Source organism: Lemur catta, chromosome 2 (assembly GCF_020740605.2).
Source record: "Lemur catta isolate mLemCat1 chromosome 2, mLemCat1.pri, whole genome shotgun sequence".
NCBI lineage: Eukaryota > Metazoa > Chordata > Mammalia > Primates > Lemuridae > Lemur > Lemur catta.
In genome coordinates, this window is record NC_059129.1 from 61,789,607 (window position 1) to 61,816,921 (window position 27,315).

The window sequence follows — 27,315 nt, forward strand, 5'->3', positions numbered from 1 at the left end:
GGTCTCTGTAGGTCATTTGTTACATGTTGAGAATTGAGACGAAGGTGAGAAAGAATGAGGTGCTGCCCATTGTCGCCATTTAGGACCATGGTCTTCTGAACATCCCTGCCTGATTGTCCCATAGACCCCAAGCTTAGTATGTCCCCAACCGAACTCATTGCTACTCTGCTTCCAAACTGGATATTGCACTTTTGTATAAACACAAGGCACAACATGAACCCAAGAATCAAGCTATTTTTAGATCACTTCCTTGCAGTGGGGATGGAGTAATGAGAAGAAAGTGAGGCCTCATCTCACCTCATGCCAAGATATCAAAATCTCTGGGAAGCCTTTTCAAACTGCTCCTTCCTCTTGGCCCCATTCGGAAGCACCAGGTATAATGAGAGCTTTTACTTGATGGGAGTGTGCCATTCTTGAAGAATATTAAGGCAGAAAAAAAATGAGAATACTATTGGAGGAAAAAGTTAATACTTGATTTAACTTTTGTTTCATGGCTTAAAAATATCAAAAATAAAATTATTTTTGTATTTTTAAATATTTAAAATGAAGCATTTAATTTAAAATAGTTTTGGTGCTGCAGATTCTGTCTTTGCTGTTGTCAAATAAGTGTCGATGACAGAGGGGTACAAAAAGGAGACCAGATGTGAATTAAGTATGTGTCAGTGACCATGCATACATACATGTAACATGCATACATACATGTAACATATGTACATATGAAATTTAGTGCTTGACATAGAAGGCTGAGTCGACTCTACAGCTTGCAGCTAAATGGCGGGATGCTTCAAACAAGTAAATTCCTTTAATGAGAAAGTGAGAGATGTCCAAACTCTTGAGTGTGATAGACCATCCCATTCTACTTAGTATGAAAGACCGAGAACCACAAGAACTATATCTACATGTGTAACAAATACGTAATAGCTGGCACTTGTGGGCTCAACATTCCAAAAATCAATTAAAGCAACTATTATGTGTATTCAGACATTAAGAATGGTCATAAATCAAAATTTAAAATTTTTCAATAGAACATGACTGATCTTTGACACTGTAAAACATTGCTGACAACAAAAGCTATTGTTGACGTGTGGGAAGAAGAGCTGGGAGCCTATTTATCTAGCCAAAACAAGGAATCTTGAATAGTCTAAAAACAAAAAGCCTGGAGGTTAAAGATGACAAATGTCTCAGAATACAATTTATATTGTTCCTACTTGTCAGGCTTTTATCCTTGAGAACTATTGTGCTCCTCTAATACATTTACCATGTGTTTCTAGACTACCTACACTTATGGGACAGGGGAATTTGGTGGCACCTAGCTCAACATAGAATACCAGTAAGTAAATTGTATCAGGTTTACAGTGTTTTTCACAATTACAAAAAATTATATATTGTTTTCCTCTTGAACAAATGTAGTAAAAGCTGTTATAATAAGGCAAATAGAGGTGATTGTCTTATCCCTTGAAATCATCACGTTAAAGAGTTTTCTATCATATTAAAGGATATGTAGCACATCACATTTACTGAAAGAAGCTTTTAAAAATATTGAGATACGGCATTGTTATGATATAGCAAGTTAATAAAAACAACTTACATAAGTTCTTAGTAAAAATAGCATTGCTTCCTTTATTCATTCCTTTAATATTGAAACAAGGAAAAGAAACAATAGTTGCTGGTTAAAGTTTTGCTGTCAAGGTACTAAGTTCTTTCTTGGAATGACCTTGAAAAGAATTTAGTATTTTACATTCAGATCATTTTTATTAACCAAATTTATAGAGAAGTAATTTAAGGTAATTAGGCACTTTAACTCTGACAGGTTGATGTTATTTGGTTGACAGATATGTCATTTTTATGACAAATATGTTAACTTGAAGACTATACTTCCTTCCTGTAAGCCCTCTTTTCCCTCCTTTTCAACCCTTTAGCAGTCAGCTATCTTCCTATCCACTAGTCCTTCTTTTTTAGGGATCATAAAACTGACTTGATTGTCATTCATAATATGTGAAATTGCTACCATTTGCCTGAATTGCTTTCAGTGAAGTTATTTCTAATTTCATCTAACTCATAGCAAAGGGATTGACTAACTGGGTCAAACATTATTTCTTACATCTCAGTGTTTTGTTTCTGACATTGGCATCAAGGTGCATGTTTGAGATAGTAGAACAATTGTGTTCTATCATGTTGACTCCAAAAAGTAAGCTTTGTCCCCAGATGCCCTCGAATTCCATTTCAGAGGCATTTGCAGATCTAGAAATTATGAATTTATTTTTAGTCATTTTGTATCATACTTTTTGTTTGACTCTACCAACTTTTGCAGGTAGAACTTTTGTAGGTCTAATATCTACTATGTGGAATTTCCTCATATCTGAGGGTACAATATTAGGAATTGTCCAGGTCTCATGATTTCAATCTTCAACTCTATTGTGATCGTAGTCTTTCTGAGAGTTCTAATTAGTTTGTCTTGTTTCTGAGGGAGGCTACACATACCCTTATTGATCATTATACTTACCTTATATTTGACATTTTCCCACATTTTGGTGTTTGTCTTAAGATAAAAAGACCATAGAATTCCAGGCAAAACCTCCTCTTATTTTGTGTGAGTTAAAGATTGCCCTCCTCATTTTATTTCTAGTACTCTACTAGTAACGCCCAACATGTTATATACATACAACCAGTAACTTGGACAGAAATGTCTTATTAAGAAACAATTTTTCAGGGAGTGCTGACTGCTGTGTTTGTTCTCTCTATGCACAAGAATCTTAAGGGTCCTTTCACTTCAGCTTTTAGGATTAAAACAACATGATTTTTTCAGAATAACTGAACCCCAATGTGTAGAATGAGGTTTATACAGTTTATTTTCACAAATATTTTAAACAAATATATTTTTATAATCAGAAAAAATAGAATGAGTCATGTTTATGATAATATTCATGCATCACAAGAAGGTATCTAGGAGATAATAAAAATAATCTGTTATAATTTTCATAATTATAGATGTTTCTGTGTATATATTTGCCTATATTTCAATAAATGAGTTTAAATTCAACATACTTTTGAACTCAACTTATTTTCCCCACTATTTTCCATTTTATGGGTAGACCACAACTGTAATTTTCTATTAGTTATAGCACATTGAGGTTTCTTACAAATGTATGTAATTGTAGAGAGTGTAGTGCTGAACATATAAGTATATACATCTCCATATGCTTTGCAGTAATGCTTCCCCTTAGGGTAAGTCCAGAGAACTGGACTAGTGCGGTAAACGAGTGTGGTTTTTTCACCTATTAAATATGAAGAACATTGCCAGATTACTATCCAGGAAAATTATCTTAATTTATACTACCACTGAGATTTCACGTAAGTACCTATTTCTCTCACTCCCTGGTAACATTCAGTGTTGTCAGTCTCTTCAGTTTTTTAGATGATAGATAAAACATGATAGTTTAATTTGCAATCCTCTGTTACTGAGGTCTTGTACATCTTATATGTTTATTGGCCACACATATTGGTTTTAATCATTTTTCTGTTGAGGTATTAGTCTTTTTTTCCACCTTATTTTCTAACTCCATTAATGTAATATTCCATTCTTTCTTAACTACTATAAAATTATCTTCATCAAAATGTACCTTGGATATGTTTTTTACTTATTCTTCTTTATTTTTCCTGTTTCTTTCTCTTGGTCTCTTTTTTATATGCCAGTAGCATACTGTTTTATTCTAACACAATATTACACTTTTTAATTACTCCTTTCTCTGAATTTTTCTATGTATTCTCACATTTCATTTTCCAGGCAAATATTGGATTCATTGCTCCATATGGGTATATACCTCACATATACAGAGTAGGTTCTAATATTACTTCCCAGATCTTCCTCACTAGGGTATTATTGTCAACCCTTAACAACTATGGCCTGGGTAAGAGTTCTTTGTTAGGCTAAAAACTGTCCGATGCATCCTATATTGTTTTTTTCCCACCCCATTTGGCCACAATAATTTGCTGCTTATTTTAAGGCTCTTCAGACTAATCACAAATAGTTTAAAATCTGTTTACATATTGTTCAGTGATCAATTGTTAATTAATAAGTCAATGTTTCTTAAAAATTACAAATGAAAGTGTAATTCTTTCTCTTCTGAAATACTCTACAAAGTAGTTGGACTTCACAGATATTCAGTGTTGTTCGGGAGTGATGATCAGTACATATGCTCGTATGCAGACATTTATCAACAAGTCTACCTAATGAAACAAACTTGTTCAAAAGCGTCAGTAGCATTATCTTCCCAAAAAAGTCTTAAGGTACCCTGTTGAGTGAATCTACAGGTACTACCATTCCCCACCACCCCCATCCCTTTTCTAAGACAATTTAAGATGAACACTCCCCCCATCCCCTGCCCCACTGCCCCCCGCCCCACCCCCGTTTTAATACCTCTCGCAGAGCCTGGCAGAGAATGAGAACCCAGTACATATTTTTTGAACAAATACCTTTGTCCACCCTGGTCATTACTGTTTGTTCTATGGGTGGACCAAAGAGATTCTGGCTGTTAAGACAGTAGACTAAGAGACTCAGAGACTGAAGTCCATCCATGACATCAGCACTAGAGCTGTGAAGCCAAAACATAGTAAGAGCCAGAATCTGACCATGGCTACATGAACTTAACGCAAGCCAGAGTTGGCATTGTAGGAGTGGGTGGCAAATACTAAGAACATTCTGGAGAAGCCAAGCAGTAAATAAGAGCAAAGAAAAAATATACCCAGAGGAACAGAGACAAAAAAAAAAAAAATATAGCGATAGAGAAAATGAGAGAGAAGGAAAACAGCTGAGAAAGGAGAAAGAGGAGGGGAGATCAGTTACGTGTAAGGAAAAGGAAGGACATTCAGGCAAGGCATGGAAATGATTCCCAAAGGTAGTAGCAATGGTAGTTAAGGCAGGAATGGAGTAGACTGATAAGAGAAGTAGGTGCTAGGCACCTGATAGTGACATGCTACTTCCTGGGAGTAAAGTCTTTTCTGCTTTCACACAAAGTAAGAGAAAAGAACCCAGGATCAGCAGCCAGCATTCATTTGCTGCAGAGAAAATGGAAGGCTGTGTGGCTGTTTGGAACCACTGTTGGCTCCCATTGTGCTGGTCATGGTTGCAGTTCCTACTGAGCAGGTGCCAGGAATCCACTCCTCAGGAAGCCAGTTCCCTCCCTAACATGAAGCTACCAGTGTGATTGTGCTGAAAGGACTAAATTAAGAAACTTTTTTAAAAATGTTTTTTTAAATTTTTAATGTTTTTTGAATTGACAAATAATAATTGTATATATGTGTAGGGTACAATGTGATGTTTTAACATATGTATACATTGTGGAATGATGAAATCAAGCTAATTAGCACATCCATTACCTCACATTCTTAGTGTATTTTGTGGTAAGAACTTTTAAAATTTACTCTTGGCAATTTTGAAATGCAATCCATTATTATTAACTATAAGGAACATGCTGTACAATAGAGCTCACAAATTTATTTCTCCTAACTGAAAGCTTTTTGTGTGAGATAGTCTTTATTATTTTCTAAATTACACAGTCAAGAAAATAAAGAGTTCAGAAAGGTTATATAACTTATTGAAGGCCAAAATGTGTGTGTTAAGAAAATAGTTAATAGAGATAGATTTAAGAAAATTAAATAAAACCAAAACAGAAATTAAGATGCAGCTATAGGATCACAGTCTTTGGTGACAAATTATTCCCTTTATGTTACAAATCTTTCACTTCTGTTTTTCCCCATTTGCCCCCTATAAACATGTTTTTCTCACCTATGTGGAAGAATAAAATTCCTCTATTTACCCTATTTATGTTAGTTATGATCTTTCCTCTTTCTTTTCATGGTTAAGATTTTATAAAAAGTAGCTTATGTATATTATCCCTGTCTCTTTTTTATGTTCCTCACCTACTATTCTTTAAAAAACAAAAACAAAAAACAAAAAAACCTTATTAAAATCACCAATGGCATTCTACATGATGAAGACTCTTTGTTTCAACTGATCATCTTGTTCTATCTCTATGGAAAATCCAAATTCTCTTTAAATGGAATTGTCAAAAGATCACAGCATACATAATGTCTAGTTCAATTTGGAAATAAACTAGGTCATTTATACTATTAAAAGCAGATAAAAATGCCACAACTTGTGACAATGACCCCATATAGGTAACATACATGGACTGAATTAACTTGGTTTTTTAGTATCTGATTTATCATCTAAATTTAAGTTAAGAAAAAAAATCAATTTTTTTTTAGACTGAGAACTCAATCTAATATAGTATAGTCTATAGTTAAAGCAAGACAAGTTATTGACTATTCTTTCAGTTAATAGATGATTTTAAAAATATGGTGATTTGATAGAGGATGTTTCTACGAGTTATGTTTAAGTCCTGGCAATATATTATCTCTAAATAACAACATACTGAACTATACATTCACAAGTACAGCAGGTATTATATTAGTACTTTCATCCAATATATATTTGTGAACCCTTTTGGTTAGACATTCTTTCCTGCTTGTAATGAAATTCATTCTGTTTTATGAATACTCATTTCTGTTTTCTTCTATTATTATAATGTGTTAAGGGTGAACAGTACCATCAAATTTAAACCTCATTACAGTTATATGGAGGAAGCCTACTTTTTAATATGCACTGTGCATACATTATTAGCCTGTGCCTTTTCTTGAATGCCAGTTAGCTGCAAAATAAAACAAATGGTGGAAACATATTCCAGACTCATTGTTGTTTCTTTAGTGTAGAAAAGCCATTATCTAGATTAGTCTTATTATATTTTTAATTGAAATAAGATTATTAGTATCATTGTTTTAGTCAATCAAATGGTATTTAAGAACATATTATTTTTCTTAGATAATTTTATTTACAGATCTCAATGGTTTGAAAATGTTATCATGGAAAATAACCAAACAATCGTAAACCATTATTAAATGTTGCTAAAATATGAAAGTAAAAAAAAGTTCAGTGTGGCTTTTTGAGTAACATTAGTAGCCATTCTCATGAGCCTAGCACTGTATCTCTTCAATTCTTTATTCCCTTTGCTCTTGTTTGATCTTTACTTTCAACTTCTATACTTAAAATCTCATTAGACTTCTGACAGTATGAAACTGAGGAAGTAGAAGAGGGGTCTTGATAATTTTTTCATAGGGAATGTTTTATGGAGATTTTTAAAAAACCAGAATCACAGACTCTCAGAGTTTGAAGGCACCTCAGAGGTCAAACTGATCTAATTTATGTCTTTGCTCAGTGTATGAATTTCTTCTGTTTCATTGAGGGTTCTAGGTAAACACTGTAGTGTTGACTAGATTTTAGAGAATGTATTAAGATTTGAAGGAATATCAATTTCTAATGCTAATACATTTTTTATATTGGCTTGGGATGAGACCTAATGCCATAAATGTTATGAGAACACATTTAGCTTGAATAAGTTGCCATATCATTTTTATCGAAGGAATGGCATGAAACAGATGTGATAGAGAACACTGTTATGAAACAAAGTCCAAACAAGGAACAAAAAATTACTATTATTTAAGGCTATTCTTGGCCAAAATCTAGAGGAAGAAAAAAAAATGGGGCTTGATACTTGCAAAATATTCATACAAGCAGCTGTTACTACCTCATTTGTTGACCAAATGGAGATCTCTGCCTTCTTGGGATTGCATGAGCAAAAAGGAAAAAGGCTAGAATGTGCTGACAACAGTGTTGTGTAAAGGGTGCCCATCCTACAAACAGGAGTTTTATTTAGTGGTTTCGTTCACCCTCAAATTCCTTATTCTCTTATCCCTCTTTCTTCTTTCCTCCATTTCTTTATTAGAAACTAAATAATTTCTTTCATAAGCCATTGTATTTATACTGTTGGGATTCTGATTCCTTAATAGGCAAACTTCTTCAATTTTGAAAGTTATTTCCAAAGTATAATTCTACCACCAAGAAGAAGAGCTACTTTAAACATTGAAATCTGTCTTATTTAAATGTTCTATGCATTTTAGCATAGATGAACATACAATTTATTCTGATTACTTAACTTTTAATTTTTAAATTAACTAATGAGATGGATTTTTCAAATAATAACTTTTTAGCTTTTTTTAGAAAAAATCTAGCCATAATATTTATGTCTCATATCGCTTATGCATATATTAGAAATCATCCATAATGGGTTTAGGTGCATTTGGAATTGAGCCTCTTGGGCCGATTCTGTCTCAGACTGGCTTCAGATATAGCTCACCATAGACTACAGAGATAAAGTAGAATTTACTCCTAGCTTCATGCCAATGACATGTATTTCAGAAATGGATCTCTGCATCAAACTATTCCTTGTTTCTTATTATTAATACAGCATTAGCCATACATCTGGCATGAGTTTGGATTCACCAAAAGAGATGGCCACCATATCCTGGAACCCTCCCAGGTATATGCATTTTCCCTTGATTCAGACATGAAGCTGGCATTGTAATAGTAGACAACTGAACTGGAAGAAAACTAGTCCTAGTCATAGCTTCATCACTTACTGTGTGATCTTAAATAAATATTAGTTTCTATGATCTTTAGCTTTTTGTTGCTTATGATGTTGGTCTGTATCTGCATTAAGAAATACTACTACTTGTCTAACCCAACATATGTCTGTTTTGAGAAATTTGATTTTTATAACACCTTCCACAATGTAAGTAATAGTATTCCAAACTTACTAGGATCCATGTTTTTTGCATGTATTACTTGTGGATTTAAAATATATTTCAGATTATACTTCCTTTGCATATATATGACAAATGACCTTTAGGAGTCTTCTAGCTATTTCCTACAGGTGTTTGTGCATAAAATATTGCCTAGAACCAGAAGACTAGTAAACAAAGTAATAGTAACAGTCTGTATGCTCCAACCCAACTCCCTCCTGAACTCTGTAGATTTCATATGAAAAATACCATGAAAGACTTCTGAGACATTGCTTCATTTAGAAAATCACTAGAATTTTCAGGAATTCAAAAGAAAAAAATGGAAATATTCAAATATATATATATATATTTGCTTGTTTACTCTTTGAAAATAACTGCACTTGATGCTTTGGAGAAACAACAATGAATAATTTAACAAATGTTATTGAGTTATATTGGTAAGGTGACTGAGATACAAACATGATTCCCTCCCTCAAGTAGCTTATTATCCCCAAGAAAGTAATATGTAAACAGCAAGGCTGAATAAAATAAACACTACACTGAAGATATAAATAAACTGTAGAGGGAGCATAAATTAGGATGCAATTCATTTAGGCTCAGGGAATTGGCAAAGGCTTTGTGAAGGGGCCAGCAAGTACGCTCTGCCTTTAAAGATGAGTCAAACTTTCACAGAGAAAGAGAAGATGGGGATTTGAGACAACAGGCACCCTGTAAGCATGATACTGTGCACGTACAAAGCCATCAGAGCAGAATGCATGGAATATGCAGCGAGGTATGGCACTAAGAAGAAAAGTTAGATTGCAATAGACATTGAAGACAATTGGAAAGAATTAAATTTGATTCTATCCATTATTTTTAAATAGTTTATGTGAAAGATAGATTCGAAACTGGGGGCCAGGAGCTTTCTTCTGAGTCCCAGACCCTGGTAACCAGCTGGCTGTAAGCGTTTCCACCTAGCTGTGTCACGGACGCTGAAACTCCACAGACCCAAAGCCAAACTCATTCTTTCCAACCTACAGTCTGCCTAGGTCTTTCATTGACAGCACCAATCACTTAGCCAGCTAATCCAGAAATCTGGAATTTATCTGGAAATAGATTCTCCTCGTGTATTTCACAATCCAATTGACCGGCAGGTTTTATATTTGCCACCTAGGTTCCCAGTGTCTCTGAAAAATCTCTAAGTCCCCTGTTCTGTATTCCTGAGCATGTTCTTCTCTATCCCCACCCCTACCTGATTGAATTTCTAGCCTTCTCTTGTCCTTCTTTGGTTTTCTGAGGCTGATTCCATGAACTGTGTGACCCGGGCTTCCATACTACCTGCCTTTCTGGTGGCGAAGAGGTTGCCCAGTGGGAGGCACCAGCCACAGAGTGGAACCCTGGAGAAAGAGAACTTCATTTTCTGTTTGCTTGTTTGTTTTTTTCCCTTGCTCACTCCCTGCTCAAGTGCCAGAGTTCTGTCTCCCTTGCTGGTTCCTTTAACCATGCCCACACTTCTGTAAATAGTCTGTTCATAAATGTCTCATTTTCATAAATGTCAGCATTGAAAACTCTCAGGGAAATTTGTATTTCTGCCAGAACCCTGAATGATATAATCCCCCTTTGCCGCCGGCGAGCAGCTTGTTTCTGGACTTGTTGCAGATTTCTCACTGGTCTTTCTGTGTGCAGACTGCATTCTTCAGAATGCTTTGGAGAACTATTTTTTTCCAAACATGTAATGTAACCACAGTTTGTAATAATAGGAAAATATTTATTCTATCATGAGAAATACACAACACACAACATTACATAAATAAGATGATCTCAGCTTTGTAAAAATGTGCATATACCAAGATGAAAGGAAAAGAATCATTGTCCTTGGTTGTGAAATTACTGCTGCTGTTTGGTCTGTTTTCTATAATTTTCCTCTGGGGTAGAGAGAGTGAGAGCAAGAGAGGGAGACAGGGAGACAGAGAGTCTAACTGTGTGTGTGTGTGTGTGTGCGCGTGTGCGTGTGTGTCTGTGTGTGTGTTTGTGTGTGTGTGTAATAGAAAAATACAATTTTTTTGTATTTCCATAATACAATGTAATTTGTTTCATGTTATGAGAATGTTTTTACCACTTGTTTGCTTTTTTGTTTTTTGATCTAAATGCTAGAATTGAAAGAAATGCCCCCAAGTTTTACTTAGGAAGTTTGAGTTCAATGTACAAAAAAGAAAGGCAACCTGACATCAGTGTAAACAATCAGTGAGATGATCTTTTAACTGGATAATTAGTAATAATGCCATCTTAAGAAGTATTGTTGGGAGCCTTGTTTAAATGCTCATGAATTGTAATTTAATGTAAAACTAATTATGCTATTGAAAATGTTACCTTCTATCAGGTATTTAAATTGACAAGAGTATTTTTCATAATCTTTTCTTCCCTCTTCTCAGAGGACAGATTACTTTAGGCCCCTCTTGTCAGTTGCCAGGCTTTGCTGTATTTGATCAGCTCAATAATAAAAGCTTAAGGTTAGATTTTTTTATTGAACTGCTTCACATTTTAATAATTTGGGTAACTTTTTCCTGTGTCGTGACTATCTGAATGTTTTAATGTCCATCTGACAAAATTTTCTCTTGCCACTCGATCTGTTTCCAAAAATGAAGTTGCAAGAAATGTAAATTACAGGCATATTTAAATTATCTCAGAAAGATTTCGTTTGAAATATTGAAATTAAAATTCCAACTTGAATTTTGCTTGTCAAAATGGATGTATCTTTTTAATACTCTGTCCGAATATATGAAAAATGAAATTATTCAGCTTTTCGAAACGTAAAGTTTAAATAAGTTTTAAAAAGCCATTTTATATTTTTGGTACAGAAACAAAATTTAATGTATTCCTCTAAGAGAATTTGTATAATGTTTTTCTCCTCCATTTTGTCCTCCTCTGTTTGTTCTTTTCCTCCTCTTTAATCATTAACTTCCATTTCCTTTATGGTTACAGCTTAACTGCCTGCTTGAGAATATTTTTATATGGATCATATTTTATTTTCAAATAACTTTTATTTAGAATATCAATCAGGTGTGATACCTAAGGATGTGGAACTTCCTTAATTTTACAGATAAAGCAATTTGGGTTAATCTAATGAAAATAGTTGGAATAAATGTGGTTATTTCAGCTTTTGATATAGACAATCTCACTTTTAATAAAATGTCAATGTTTAGATGAAAGATATATAATAAACAGAAACAACCTTTTAACTCAGAACACTGACAAGTTCCTTTTTATTATCCTGCTTTAGGAAAGTAAATACATTATATTTTATAATTTTCTTGGTAGAAAAATGAAGATTATGACAATGCTAATTTTCATTTTAATTATATTCTTGAAGACCTGAAAATAAAAGCCGCTAATAAAATATGAAATCTGCACCTTACAACCCAACTGAAAAACATTTGCTGTTTTGTATCTCTATATTATCTATGTGGAAAGACTATTATTAGGGGTTCAAAATACCTAATGAACCTAAAATGTGAGTGGAGGGGATAATTATTAAGTTATTTTCACAATTTATAGAGGCTAGTAGTGTTAAAATAATCTAAGAAAGGAAAGTGGAGTAGTAGAGTGAAATAAACAAGAGATTAGGTACATCTAAGTAGACTATTGGGTATAGACATAGGAAGGCATTACATTAAACACAAAACTGCTAATTTTATGTTTCATGACTTTAACTTCTTTATATTTAAGTTTCTTATTCAAATGGAAATCACTATAGAATAAATAGGACTTGTATTTTTGCTGGGCAGTATGTTTGATTTTTTTTTTTTATGGCAGGTTAATTACTTGTTTACAGTTGATGTCAAAGTACAACAATTATCACCCAGGTAATGGACGCAGCCTCTTAAAACAGGAATAGAAAGTTTTGTTTTGTTGTATTTATTATTTTAATTGTTAGAAGAATATTTGGTTAAGGTCAACATAAATTTTAAAAAATAATGGCTTGAGAAATGTGAAATACCTCACTCGTCTTCTCTTTATATTTGGAGCTATAAAGTTCTACTCAACTATCACAGAGCATCTATTCTTCAAGCTGTGTTATCATCAACATTTTTATTAATAATAGCAACTATTTAATGATCCCTTACCATGTGCTTACCATCTTGTTATTCATCATCTCAATTTTCCCAACAATCCCATGGGGACAGGAAGTTATTTACTTGATTTTATAGATGAGGAAATTGAGGCTCAAAGATAATTTTCTTCTCTCTATTCACCCAGTTGGAAAATGGCAGATTCCAGACTCTAATAGACAGATAGAAACACACTGAAAAGTGACTTAGGAAGAAGGACAAAAAGAAAAAGGGGATATTTAGCAAGCATAATAAATTAGTTAAAAAGATAAAAATAGAAAAAAATGGGAAGAAAGAATAAGGTGGATGGAATGAAAGTTAAAATAGTTCATTGAATACTTATTGTCTTAGTATGGAAATTTTCAAACATATGTAAAAGAAGAAAGAATAATATAGTGTACCATCACCCAGTTTCAATAATTATTAACTTGTGGTCAGTTTGGTTTCCTCCATATCCCCAACCGCTGGTGAATTATCTTAAAGCAAATCTCATGCATGAGATCATTTTATTTCATCTGATTTGTTTCAGTGTGATTGTCTTTTAAAACTAAGGGCTTCTTAAAAATATAATCCACATATATTATAATTAGCAAACCTAAAGAACAAAAAAATAATTACTATTATTTTATATCCAGTCGTTGAAATTTCCCTGATTGTTACATAATGTCTTTTTACAGTTTTGTTGAAATCCAGACAAGGTCCAGTTCACACATTATATTTGATTGATAGTCCCTTAATTATCTTTTAGCATGTATGTTTCTTTCTCATTTTTTTAAAATAGTGATGGGATATTTATTGAACATTTTTTAGGTGTCTGTTAAATAAAAGAAACCAACTGGTGTGTTCCCATTAACATTGACAAAGTTCTGTGAAAATTAGAATGTATTCATGCATTATGTGCCATATAATGTTGCTGCTGGAAAGGACAAAACCTTAAGTTTATTTTATATATTAGAATGACCAAGTTCCATGACATAATAGAAAATAACCTGTTTACTTATATCTATATTTACTTATATGCTAGGTTCACTAGCATGCACCTTCTCTCTGACTCCTACAGGTCACTTTTCATCAAATCCACTGGACTTGAATTTTGCCCTCATTCTGATTTCTGGTCTCTACCTGTTCTTATCAATTCATCAGTCTCTTTGGTTGTCATTTGGTCATATCAGAACCTATCTCTCTATTACCCTGAAGAATCCCTAATCCTGAGTAAACTCCACCATCTGTTCCCTTTGCTTCCACTCTAGGCTTGTTGAGCATGGCTCGAAAATGTCTCAAAAACTTGCTAAAATGTCAATTTCAAGCTTACATTTTTTTAACCTCAATTGGGCTCTCACTGTTAACTCTGCCAAACTTTTTAAATTTCTCATTAACTCTAACTATATTCCTCAGAACAGCTATTCTCAATCTTTTTCACTCCCGTGTAAGCTACAATCTGAGCCCTTACTGACTATGTACCCAAGAGGGAATCTTGATCTCCAACTCTAAAGTGTATTTTAAGGACAGCAAGTGACAACTGTTTCCCTTTCCTTCTCTCCCTGTGTCCCACTTACCCCAAAATACATCTTTCTTTTATTACTTCTTCCCTATAGTCTATATGTATAACTTAATTCCAAGGCAGACTGTTATACTTGTGCTTATCCCATATCATTCTAAGACAAATGAGATTTTACACCATTAACCAAATCACCTCTTTCTAATTTTATTCTTTTGGTGTTCACCCCTCTGTTCCTGTATGCCTAAAAATGCCTAAGTTTCAATAATTGAAAAAAAAAAAACAAAAACCAAAAACAAAAACAGCATAGATAGATGAGTGGGTGGGTAGATGAATAGGTAGGTAGATAAAAAAAAAAAAAAAAAATGCATACAACTTCACAACTTTTTGTCACATTGTTTTGCCCTAAGCTGATGGCTTTCCTTATATACAAAAATGAATACTTCTTTTGAATTATAAATTATTTTTTTATAATGGTATAATAATTCTCCATATAATTTAGATCTCTAAACCCTAGAGATCCCTGTCCATCTTTTCTTTGTTGTCCAGCAGAAGCAATCAACTAATGAGTGTTGTAAAATCAGCCAATGAGTCTTGTCAAATCATCCTTTACAAATTTATCTCCATCCCTTTTATTCCTGCTATCACCATCCACATAAGGATCTTATGGTAGATTAGGACTGAAACCCCTTAACTCTTCTACCTACTTGTAGATATTCCTATTTCTAACTAATCCCATGTATACAAGCATATTAATCTTTTTAAGTATTATTTTAATCTCACAATTCTTTGGTAATAAAGCTATAAGTGGCTCCCCATTGCACCTCATGGAATCCATAGTGAACTTGGTGTTCAACGACTTCCCTCTACAATCTGGGCCAAATTTACCATTATAATCTTTCTAGCTTTATTACCAACTTCTCCTTCACAGAATTCCATTTCCCAACAAAATCAGGCCACTAGCTGTTCCTGCCGTAGTGTTGCTTGGCCTCTGAACCTTCCTAATACTTCAGCTCCTATTACCCAAGCCCCTCCTCTTCTTCACACACTATTTTACAATTTTCCTCGTACATTTGGGATTCTTATTCCTTTCCTCCCTTTCTCTTTCTGCCTGAAGTGCCCTACACTCTTTTCTTCATGACAGACATCAGTTTAAATCACTCAAGTTCAAATAAGATAATAGCTATTCTATGCCCATTGATGATGTTACTGAGAAACAGCTCTCTCTCAAGAAGTCTCAGGAGATCAAAAAAATTGGCCAATTTTCCATGATCTAAAGTAGATTCTGGACCTTAGACTTAGGAATTAAAAGCCTAACCCTTGAATTGACTAAGCTTGAAACACTCATGTTGGAGAAGAGAGCGCCATTTTACAGTGCCAGTTGTGAGTGCTGAGCATCTTAACAGACTTAAGCTACGCAGCTGGCTCATTCTCTCTTTATGGCAATGTATACAATAAGCCCCAGTATACCTGAAGGCCATGAAATTAGAACAAGAGGAACTAGTAAGATGTTTAAAATGCATCTGGCTCAGATGCCATCACTAAACCAATATACCTAACCTTTATATCAGAAAGATCAAACCCATGCCTTTGGATTTCCATGCTCCCTTCTGGACAGGACTAAGAAGAACATGGGCAGTATTTGTCTCTGTAACCTGAGTCTATTTGTGTGATTTACCAACCAACTGCCATATTCTTCTACTGAAATATCTGTTTTTGTATATGTTACTATCATTTATTTGGCTATTACCACATCTTGCAGGCCTTACTCTCTGCTAAATGACTTTGTATGCCAGTGCTTTGATCCACTATCCCTTAACATTTAATTCTTAGAAGGCAGTTTCATTTCCCACATTAACAAGATCTAAGAGGATGCCTCATTCACTGTAGGCTCCAGGTACTGATGACACATAATTCTTAGTCAGAAACAATTATTCCCTTAGAGTAGTTTGTTCATAATTTTATCATAAGTGTCACATTGAGTTATATATTGAGTTATAGTTCTATGAATGAATCTCTCAAAACTGTATACTTTTTGAGAACAGGCATCATGTTGACATCCATCCAACAAAAATTTGTTGAATACCTGCTATATGTCAGTTATAAGTCCCTCAGAAGCAAAGTATAACAGAGTAAATACACTCATGTTATGTGGAGTTAATTATGCAAATATCCAGCTAACCTCATAATTGCAAAGCAGATATTCAGAAAGATCAAATATGTTTTAGTCTAACCCAGAGGTTTTACTTAGAACTAATGTTTTCACTTAACTCTAAAATGATTTTTAAAATTTTATACTTTTAAATATTCCCTTCCTATATTTGGGAAAAATGGCTTCTTCTTAGATTTAAATTAATTCATTAATCATTACTCATTTTAATGTCATGCTTATATTCATGATTGTTGAAAATTAAAAAGCCAGAGAAAATAAAAAATGTAATAATCTACCCTTTGCTATATTTTTCCCTCCTTGGTCAGAATTTTCAGTAGTTTAACTTGCAGCAAATTAGTAATTTAAAATAATAGTTATTATAATACACTCATTTTCTCCATAATAAGTTTTCTTTTAAATAGCTCCAGTGAAAATAACCAATTACACATAACAATTCTGGTACAAAATTGAAAGGTTAATAGCAAGCTATTAGGAAATTAAGTAGGGAAATGTTTATTACTTTTAACGAATGGCTTTTAGTCTCTTTAAAAAGTCTTTTATTTCATCAAGTTGCCTTATATATCTACCTTGAGGCCTCTTTCTAACCCTTCTTGAGAAATATAGCCATATGAAATCTGTCTCAGCTGTTACTCTGAATTTTGAAACCAAATCACATGATAAATATCTGTAAAATTAAATAAATTATGACAAAATTTTAACGTTTTTAAGATATTGGTGATGGGCTATAGATATTCATTGTATTATTCCTTCAACTTTTCTGTAGGTTTGACAATTTTAATCAAAAAATATTGGAAATGAAGTAAAAAGTCATACTTAAATATTACATTTTGTTATTCATTTCCAGTAAAGTAATTCTACTTTACATGTATCTTCTCTGTACCTGTATACCTTGAAGTATGAGAATACTATAGCATGTACTTTATCTATGAAAAATTACAAATGCTTCATCGTTCCCTAGTAAAATCATTACTTTCAAATGAATATATAAACTTAACTTTCTCCTTCTATTCTTACAAATATCACCAGAATTTAATTAAAACATGGCTCTGATTCTTCAGTAGCAGCAATTCAGAAAACACTAGCATTTTTAGTTCTGTAATGACCCAGAACACATCTTTATTTTAAAGAGCGTCCCTCTGACATACCTAGAGTTGGATTGTGCACAAAGTGTGAGGCATTTTAATTATTTTCTGGTTGCTCAAAATCTGCTGCGGTGCTTCCTCCTCTCTCTTCCAGCCCCTCAAGCGGTGTTACTCTCCACAAAACTTCCTCTTGAGCTCTGTAAGGTAGACTCTGTGTGATCACATAGCTAGACTATCCCAGTATTGGAGAGGCTGGGGAGTCTTGAGCTCATTTTTTCCATCACTAACTACTGTGTCCAGAGTCTCTGGCTCCTTGGCTTTTGGGGCCCATGCCAGACCAAGTATCAGGAAAAAGTAACTTTTGAGGAAGTAGTGGAGAAATGAGAACATGAAAGATTATTGAATTATTGAAATCAGTAAAAGGACTGTGACTCTTTGTAGTTTCTTTTAGGCCTGTGCCTCCTTCTTTCTTTCCTCCCAATTTCTTTTAGAGTTCCTTTTAGAGTAATAGTTACTTTAAAAAGCAAAGATAGGGTTGGGAGTGGTGGCTCATGCCTGTTATCCTAGCACATTGGGAGACTGAGGTGGGAGGATCACTTGAGCCTACGAGTTCAAAAATAGTCTGAGCAACAAGTGAGACCATGTTTCTACAAACAATAAAATAAAATAAAATATTAGCCGGGCATGGTGGCACATACCTGTAGTCCCAGCTACTGGAGAGGCTGAGGCAGGAGGATCACTTGAGCCCAGGAGTTCAAGGCTGCAGTGAGGTACAGTGTGAGACCCTGTCTCTGGAATAAAAACAAACACAAAAAGCACAAAAAAACAAAACAAAACAACAACAACAAAAAAAACAAAGGTGTCTTCTTGCACAGAGATGATATAAAGGTTTGCTTAAATAGGACAAAGGTAAAAACATGATTCATTTTTGTGGTGATTAAGTATTTTCAATTATATCATGCAAAGAATGTGGGAAATAATGTATGCAAATTCCCTTTTGAGTTGCCATGTATTTAGTATTAGTTCTATAAATTAATACTATTGCAATAACAGAGCCTAAACATTCCCCTTTACATCTCCTATTGAATTTTACTACAATATCCTAGATTTCCCCCCAACTTTTTTATCAAGTTGTGGTTGGTGAGATTTTTGCAAGCTATTTAAAATGTACCTTTTAATCCAATTTTTGAAGAATAGTGAGATCTCATTCTTTACATATCCTGGATAATTAGGATTCTAGGTATCAGTTCCCAAGACATCTAGGGTGACTCGGTTCTCATGTTTTAGTATATATAAATGAAACTCTCAGATACTATTTTATGATAGAGCTTGAAATCTATGCCTGTTATGTTATTTTAGCCCTCATAATCAAAAGTGAATGAACAGTTAATGCAACATAGAATTTTAGAATCTGGTACATATAAGATATTCTCTGGCATATTTATTTATAATATACAGCAGTCAGTGAGACTCAGAGTCATTTCAGTGACTTCACCAGGATCACTTAATTTATGAAACCAGTAGATATATAGATAACTGCTATGAGTATAGATACTTAAACATCTGCAAAAATTATTAACATATTCAAAATGTAAAGCTGTAACTTGCTAAATGATGCTATAGTGCGCAGCGTGGGCAAAATAGCAAGACCTCATCTCTACCAAAAATTAAAAAAAAAAAAAAAAAAAGCTGGGAGTGGTGACATGCCCATGTAGTCCCAGCTCTGGAGAGGCTAAGGTAGGACTGCTTGATCTGGTCAATGTAGTGTCTTACTGAGGATGCAGAAGGTTTAGGTCAAAGGTACTTCTTCTTTATCAGCCTTTTTGTTTTTCTGAAATCCATTTAGCACATTAATTTTGACAGATTTTACAGACTTAGAAATATATGTATCTTAAGTGATCATTTCACTTTATTTCTACTAATTCTTAAAAGTTTTTTCAGTTCTGTCGAATTTTATTATGAATACAGTTATTACAGAGCTCCATTAATCTTTTTTTGAAAATTTGAACTCCATATTAGTTTTTCTTCTATTGGAAAAAAAATAAATCTTCTTGTCTCTATTCAGACAATTACCAAGGAAGTCTGAGTCTCTTCAAATGAAGCATAAAAGGTATAATATTCCATTTTCAGAGTGATAATGAAAATTATGTGACTATAGAACATTAACCCAAGGTACACCTACATTTCATTAAGTATGTAGGTCTTACAAAAGCATATTGCTAATAGCTTTGTGTCCTAATAGATTACAAAGGGAAAGACAATATAGAGTTCAAGAACAAAATACTATTGATAGCAGAGCATATTTCTAAGGAAATGCAAGTATCCAATGTCAACATTGTGATAAATAATTTTTATAAAATCTATCATTGATTTTAAGTTCTTTTTATTTTTGTTATCACTGGTTTCTACCATACTTTTTGGTACTTCAGTGCATTTATAATACTGCAATAAAAAAATCATTAAGAAGGCTTCACAGTCTTCTGCAGTCAAATGACTCAGTAGAACTTTGATATATTTGGTATGCATATTATTATCAGACACATTTTCCCAAGACACTGTTTTGACTAGGTATTCTCTTCAATAGGATTTGTATTGCTTTCCAGATCAAATCTAAATAAATATGTATCAGATTTTCAAGATCTTTCATAATCTGTATAAATCTTATCTAACTAAATTTTTTCTATATTTGTAAGCTTAATGATCTTTGTGTTAACTTTAAGTTAATTTAATAAATATTTATTAAAATATTTCTATCATCTTCATTCTAATCTTTGCCTCTGTGTCTTTGCAATGGAATCTTCTAGCTTGCATGGCTAAAAATAAACTTTTTTTGGCGGGGGACAGGGTCTTGCTCTGTCACCCAGCCTAAAGTGCAGTGGTGTCATCATAGCTAACTGCAACCTCAAATTCCTGGGCTCAAGCAATCCTTGATCCTCGTGCCTCAGCCTCCCAAGTACTGGGGAGTACAAACACCACCACATCTGACTAATCTTTTCTATTTTTAGTAGAGTCGGGGTCTCATTCTTGCTCAGGCTGGTCTTGAACTCCTGACCTCAAGTGATCCTCCCGCCTCAGCCTTCCAAGTAGCTGGTACTACACTGTGCCTGGCTTAAAAATAATCTTTATTTATTATTTAAGGCTTATCTATGAAGCCCTGTTGTCTATTTCCTCCTACTGTGCATCCACCTGTACATATAGAGCAACTTTTTTTCTTTCTCTGAATTACCATTACAGTGTATTACTTAACACCTAATTATGTACATTCCTGAATGGCCTTAAATTGTGCCATGCATTTGAACTTATCAAAATCCATTGTCAGTATTTATATTATTTTAATTTATTGTGACCTCCAGGGTCTGAGTCACTTTAGGAAAATTTAGTACTGGGAGAAAGACAAGTGAAAACCAATGTCCTTGAGTCAGGTTCTTGGAGATAGATGTGATGTTTCACTCAAAAACCCAGAATATCTTTCTAAAATTTTTCTAAGTCCCATGTTTCTGATAAATGAATTTATTTACTTTTTAAGTTTATAATGAAAGAATTGTGAATTTATAACAAGAATTAATGAAGAAGGGAAAAATTTAAGTGACATAATGTCATGGTAGTTTAATGAGTACCATTTAATATAACTGGTTTCTGTATTAACTTATACGAGTGTAATCAATTGATATACCTTTTGAAAAGCCTTATACTAAGCAGGCATATAATTTGTCTTTGATTATATATAGCTACTGTGCTCATATCTACAGCACAGTGTGATTTAGATAACTAACTGGCCATGTAATAATTTCAGATCTGGTTTGGCATACCTCATTTCTAATGATTATTCCTTCCCCATAATGTAACTTTACCATTAAAAAAAAGAACTATTTTACTTTTGCCCTTTGTGCCATAGCTGAAATTTTCTGTAGATTTCATGTAATCTTTCAACACATCAAGTGTGAGGGTACAAGGAAACAGAAGCCCTGAGAAGCAAGCTGATTTGGTTGACATCAGATAAACTTGTCAGAGAAGTATAATCTAGTCTCCTGAATCCTAATGGTGTATTGTGTGTCATGCAAGAAAGATAGTCATTTGTTCTACCTTTGGCAGGACAGAATCATCCATTGGCTGAATGACTTCAATTACTTTTTGCAAACAAAAACCTTTATGTATCCTGGGAATGTGTTTTTGTTCATTTCCAAAGTCTAAAGTAATTTGTTATGTGAGACTATCTGGCAAGTTAAAAATAAATTTTTAGATATACTGATTAAAGAATATCACATTGCACAATAATGTTTCTTGCTTTAAAAATTTTTTCTAGTTAAAATAATTAGTGCCAGACTGCACTAGACATGTTTTTTTTTAATTATTTTGTAAAATAAATTATAACATAGACATTTTCTTTTCTTTATGTCAATGCCCATATTTCATTACACAACTCATTAAAGCATAGGAAATGCATTAAGTTAATAGTTGTGGATACAATTTAACACATTAACTGCCATGTGAGTTGTATTTAACTCAAGCTAATTTTAAGTCTGGGGCCTCGTGAAGCATATGTAACTCACATGTCTCTTCACCTTGGGAGCTGTGAGAACTATTTTTTAAGTTGCATATAACTCATACACGGCAAACAATAAAAAAATAACAAATTTTGCATTAAATTAGAAAGGATCATTTTGTTTTCAAAGTTTTTATTCTATTTTTGTAATAAAACACCGTGGCCCCAAGGAAATTTTTTTTTCTAGTGTGACAGTCAACGTGTTAAAGATTTTTCATATATTTGATGTTATGAAAAGTATTCATAAACATGGGTGAGATTGTGATCACTAGCTTCTCCCTTCACCTGGCACTTCATACCATTTATAAAGAAGAATGTTCTAGGCCACTGGAATTATTCAAGTTGTTCTTCCTAGAGAAAATCTGATTGGAGTATGTTTTGCAAATAGTTTGAAGAATGTCATCATTGATATAATTTGAGCATGGTACAGTATTTTGTTTCAGCATCATATTACAGTAAATAAAAATGAATTCACATATTGTCTACAACATTGCTCATCTTCTAACATAGTCACAATATATTCATTACATTTTCCTGGTGTTTTGCCATGTGCCTATTCTCATTTCATTCCACCCCCTTTCATTTCTTGATGATTTTTGCTCCCTAGTCTCTGTTACTCTTTCCGACACTACTCTTGTCTCAATCCCTTGCAAAACTTCAATATACATGTAAGAGATCTTTCTAAAGACCAATTTCTTGCCCTTCTCTCCTCTAATGATCTTGTCTTTATATACCTCAGCCATTGGCTCCCAATCATACCTTGAAAATGTCATAGCTATAACATGCAGATCCTGCATAACCTAATTCATAAATCTCCATGTGACTTCTACCTCTGCTTATATTTCTGGCTTACTACCTCTTGTATCTGCTACAATCAAATGTTCATTTCTTTTTTTTTTCATTTCTTTTTAATTTTTTAAAAACTTTATGTTATATAAAGTTTCAAAAGTAGGAAGAACAGGATACAGAACTCTCATGTACAGTCAGCAGGCTTCAGAAATTATCAAATCATGGCCGATTTTGTTTCATTTGTTATAATGTGAAATAACTACAAGGCACAGTCTTTTCATCTGTAGCTATATTAACAAATATATTTAAAAGATAAGATAGATATTAAACCTAAAAAGTTAGCAATAATCCCTTAATATCTAACAGTTCTTTAACCCTAGGAGAATCTCTCATTCATTGATCATAGGCCCATTTCACTGCCTCTCACATTCGCGACATCCTCTCTCATGTTTATATCCAGCTTAAAGCCCACAGTCAATCATTTTAGCCGCTCCACATTATATACACCTTCACTGCCCCTGCCCTCTCTCAGTTTGTTATACGCTCATGGCAGAACCAAACCATGGTTAAATAAACTCTCTGCCTACTCTCTGCCTGCAGCCCTACAGCTGAACAAGGTTGGAGAATAATTCACAACCACATTGACCGGCCTTTAAAGTTCTTTAAGGTCAATCCTAAAGCTAACTAGTAGTCATACTATATTTCCTTAGTCTATTTCCGTTCTTATCTTCCTAGATGACTACTTAAAACCCTTTTCCTCAAACCTTGGAAGTGTCTTCTGGAATTCTCACTCTCAGTTGAGGACCCTGCTTCCACTACACTGAGCGAATCAAAGCATCCAGAACAGAACTTCCACAGCTCCACTCACTTCCGCTGCCCCACCAGCATCTACATCTTTATACTTGGACTTCCGGCTTCATATCATACATAGATGATCAGATCATTTACTAGATTTACTCTCTGTGCTATAATATAATTCCTTTACTTTTGCCCTGGTAGATTCTGCTCCAGAAATTCTCTCTTTCTCCATCTCACTTCCCACCTTCTCTTGCACCATTAATTTTAACCTTTTACTGGAGCACCTCATTAGCATAAAGACATAGTATTAGTTCACTTTTAAATAAAACATTTTTAGATTCCACATATGAATGACATCATGTGGTATTTGTCTTTCTGTGTCTGTCTTATTTCACTTAACATAATGTCCTTCAGGTTCATTCATGTTGTCACTAATGGGAGGATTTTGTTCTTTTTATGGCTAAATAGTATTCCTGTGTGTGTGTGTGTGTGTGTGTGTGTGCATGTGCACGCATGCACGCAGATATATATACCACATTTTCTTTGACCATTCATCTGCTGATGAACATGTAGTTAACATCATCTACATGATAAATACATACAATTTTATCTGTCAGTTTAAGAAAAAAAGAGAAACAAAAGTACAACTTCTCTAGACCCAGCTTCACCCACAGCTACGGCTTAATTTCTCTGTTTCCTATAGCAGCCAAATTACACAAAAATAGTTTTTTAGACTTGCTATATCCAGTATCTGTTCCCTATTCTCTCTTAAATGCCTTCCAATAAAGCTTTTGCTGTTTCTACTCCACTAACATCACATTTGGTCTCGCAGTCCAATTTGACCCTCTTGAGTACACCGTGCTCATTATAGATACGCTATCCTACTTGACATTCTGGATTCCACCTGCTCTTTTTACTCAGTTTCCTTTGCTGGTACCTCCTTTTATGTTAGACCTCTTCACTTTGGAGCATCCCAGAGCGTGGTTCCTTGGTTGTCTTTTCTATATATCCTCTCTCCCCTGATGACTTGGATTTAACTATCACCTCTATACCACCACAACCTAATTTATATCTCTGACCCAGAGCTCTCTCTGCTCAGCATTCCACTTGGATACCTAGGCTCCTCAAACTTAACTTTCCATTTTAACCTTGCACCTAAAATTTACTGCTGCTGATGACAACTCTGTCTTTTAGGTCAATGAGCCTAAAAATGTTAGTCTCCCCTTTTTCTCCCACTCCTCACATTCAATCCATCCACGAGTCCTTCAGGCTCAAGGATATCTGGTATCTGACCATTTCTCTTCACCATTGACACTACCATCCTGGTCCTAGCCGCCATCCACCTCCCACTTGAATTGCCCCAATAGTTCTAACCGGCCTCCCTATTTCCACCCTTGCTATCATCCTTCAAGTCTGTTCTTAACACAGTAACCACAACAATCCTTTCAAAATATAATCAGATCATATCATTACTTTAACTTAAAACCTTCTAATAGCTTACAGTCTTAGAGAGAGAAAAAAAAAAAACCACCTAAGGCTTTATAATTCCCTTAAGACATTGTGATAAGTCTCCCTTTCTCATTTCTTTACCATCTCTTTGCTGTTTCTTGAATGTGCCAGAGAACTGCTGGTTTCCTCTGCCTGGAACACTCTTCCTCAAGATATCCATTTGCATAACATTAAATCCTTTTAAGTCTTAGCTCAGAAGACACTATCTCAAAGAGACCTGCCCTGAAACCCCCAAACTCCTCCTTCTTAATTTCCTGGAACCCATGATCCTCTTATCCTGCTCTGTTTTTTTCCTCCAAAAAACATATAACTGACTATATCATTTATTTATTATATTTATTGCTTACTGTGTCTTCCCCCATTAGAATATAAGCTTCTTAAGGACATAAATTTTATTCTTCTGGTCTGGCATATAGCAGGTGGTCAGTAAATATGTCTGGCACATAGTAGGTGGTCAACCAATTAAATGATTTTTTTTTTCTTCTTCCAGCATTATTTCCCTCTCATTGTTCTCAGAGTCAATAATGGTTTTCTTTCCAGCAATCCACAAGGACTCTTTCCATTTTAGGGGCCTGTTCTTTAGGACATTTTCCTTTGCATTTACTTTCTAAATCCTGTCACCTTTTTTATTCATTATTTTTTCCTTTGCTTATTCTGTCTGCTAAGCTAATTTTAGGCAGGTAGAGTTGGCTCTTGAAAAACATGGGTTTGAACTGTGTAGGTCAACTTATAAATGGATTTTTTTCAACCATTCATGGATAGAAATTATACTTGCAGGATGCAAAACCAACTTATGTGGAGGGCCCACTTTTTGTACATGTAGCTTTTCCAGGGCCAACAGCCAGACTTGAGTATGTGTGGATTTGGGTATACGCAGCGGTCCTGGGACCAATCCCACACATGTACCAAGGGATGACTTCATAGTTAATTTTCTGGTTTTCAAGTCGTCTTATACCCTTTCTCTGTATTTCATCCTTTCCTAGATATATTTCTATTTCTAGAAGATTTTTTGCTCTGTCCCAGTTTCTCAAGACCTTTATTCCTAACAACTAGTTCCAGAAATTTTATTTTTCCCTGAAAATGGCTCCAAAGAATAAGATTGTAATACTAGTCCCCCGCCCCGCCCCCCGCCGACCCTCAATCTATTCTACAGGCAACCTTGTAACCCATGATTTGGATTCACCCTTCATTTAAAATCCTACTGAAATGCAGATTCCCTTGAACTTAAAGCTAATATGAAAATTACTTAGTGGTAGAAATCTGTATATAGTAATTTACTTATTTTTAGCATAGTTTTACCTTATATTTTAGAAAACTGCGTGAATATTTGTATATATATTTATATGTATATTTATGTCTTTAAATTTTATTTTATCTTATATGTACTGAAAGTTAGCTATCTCTTAATCTTTCTCTTTTAAGTATCTAAAATTGTTTCATATTCTTACCTTTAACAGGTTATTGCTTTAGTAATGGATATATTTACAGATGTGGACATTTTCAAAGAAATAGTTGAGGCATCAACTCGAGGGATATCTGTATACCTTCTGCTTGATGAGTCCAATTTTAATCATTTTCTAAATATGACTGAGAAACAGGGTTGTCAAGTTCAACGTCTCAGGGTAAGAATTCTATGTTTTTTTCTCAAGTATTTTGTGTATCATTTTCATCTCAGTTAAATTTAAGGCATGCTAAGGTAGATTAATGCAAAAGCAAAAAATGTATTATATATATATATTTAAAGTGGTATGTTGATCACAGAAGCTTCCCCTGTACTTCTGAAATGCGATTGAAAACACACATCTTCATGAGTGTTTTATCATGTGCTTTTCTCGACGGTGGGACACAAGTTTCTGAGTTAACTTTGCCACCATTCATACTTAATACTTCAGTTTTATATGCACAACCTTGAAACCACTGACTCAAATGCTTCTATGGTTCAGTAGGTATTGCATATCAAAATAATTTGGCATAATGTTTTCAATTGTGTTTGACTTTTTAAAAGGAAGATAGATTTTAATTTTAGTTATTTTATCATTGTGGTACTATAACCCAAAAGGCTTTATTACAATGGGATCCTAAGTGATGTATGAAACCATTCTATATAAATATAAAGTAATATCTCCTATTTAAGCTAT

The 27,315-nt window shown here is 34.0% G+C and overlaps 1 protein-coding gene across 1 annotated transcript in view; it reads left to right on the top strand.

The window, feature by feature from the left end:
- Positions 1–27,315, top strand: part of FAM83B (family with sequence similarity 83 member B) — a 75,256-nt gene that overhangs the window by 39,855 nt on the left and 8,086 nt on the right. Inside the window, exon 3 of the mRNA XM_045542222.1 lies at positions 26,635–26,799. Within this exon, the coding sequence (XP_045398178.1) occupies positions 26,635–26,799 (165 nt within the window). The remainder of the gene's footprint in view (positions 1–26,634; positions 26,800–27,315) is intronic.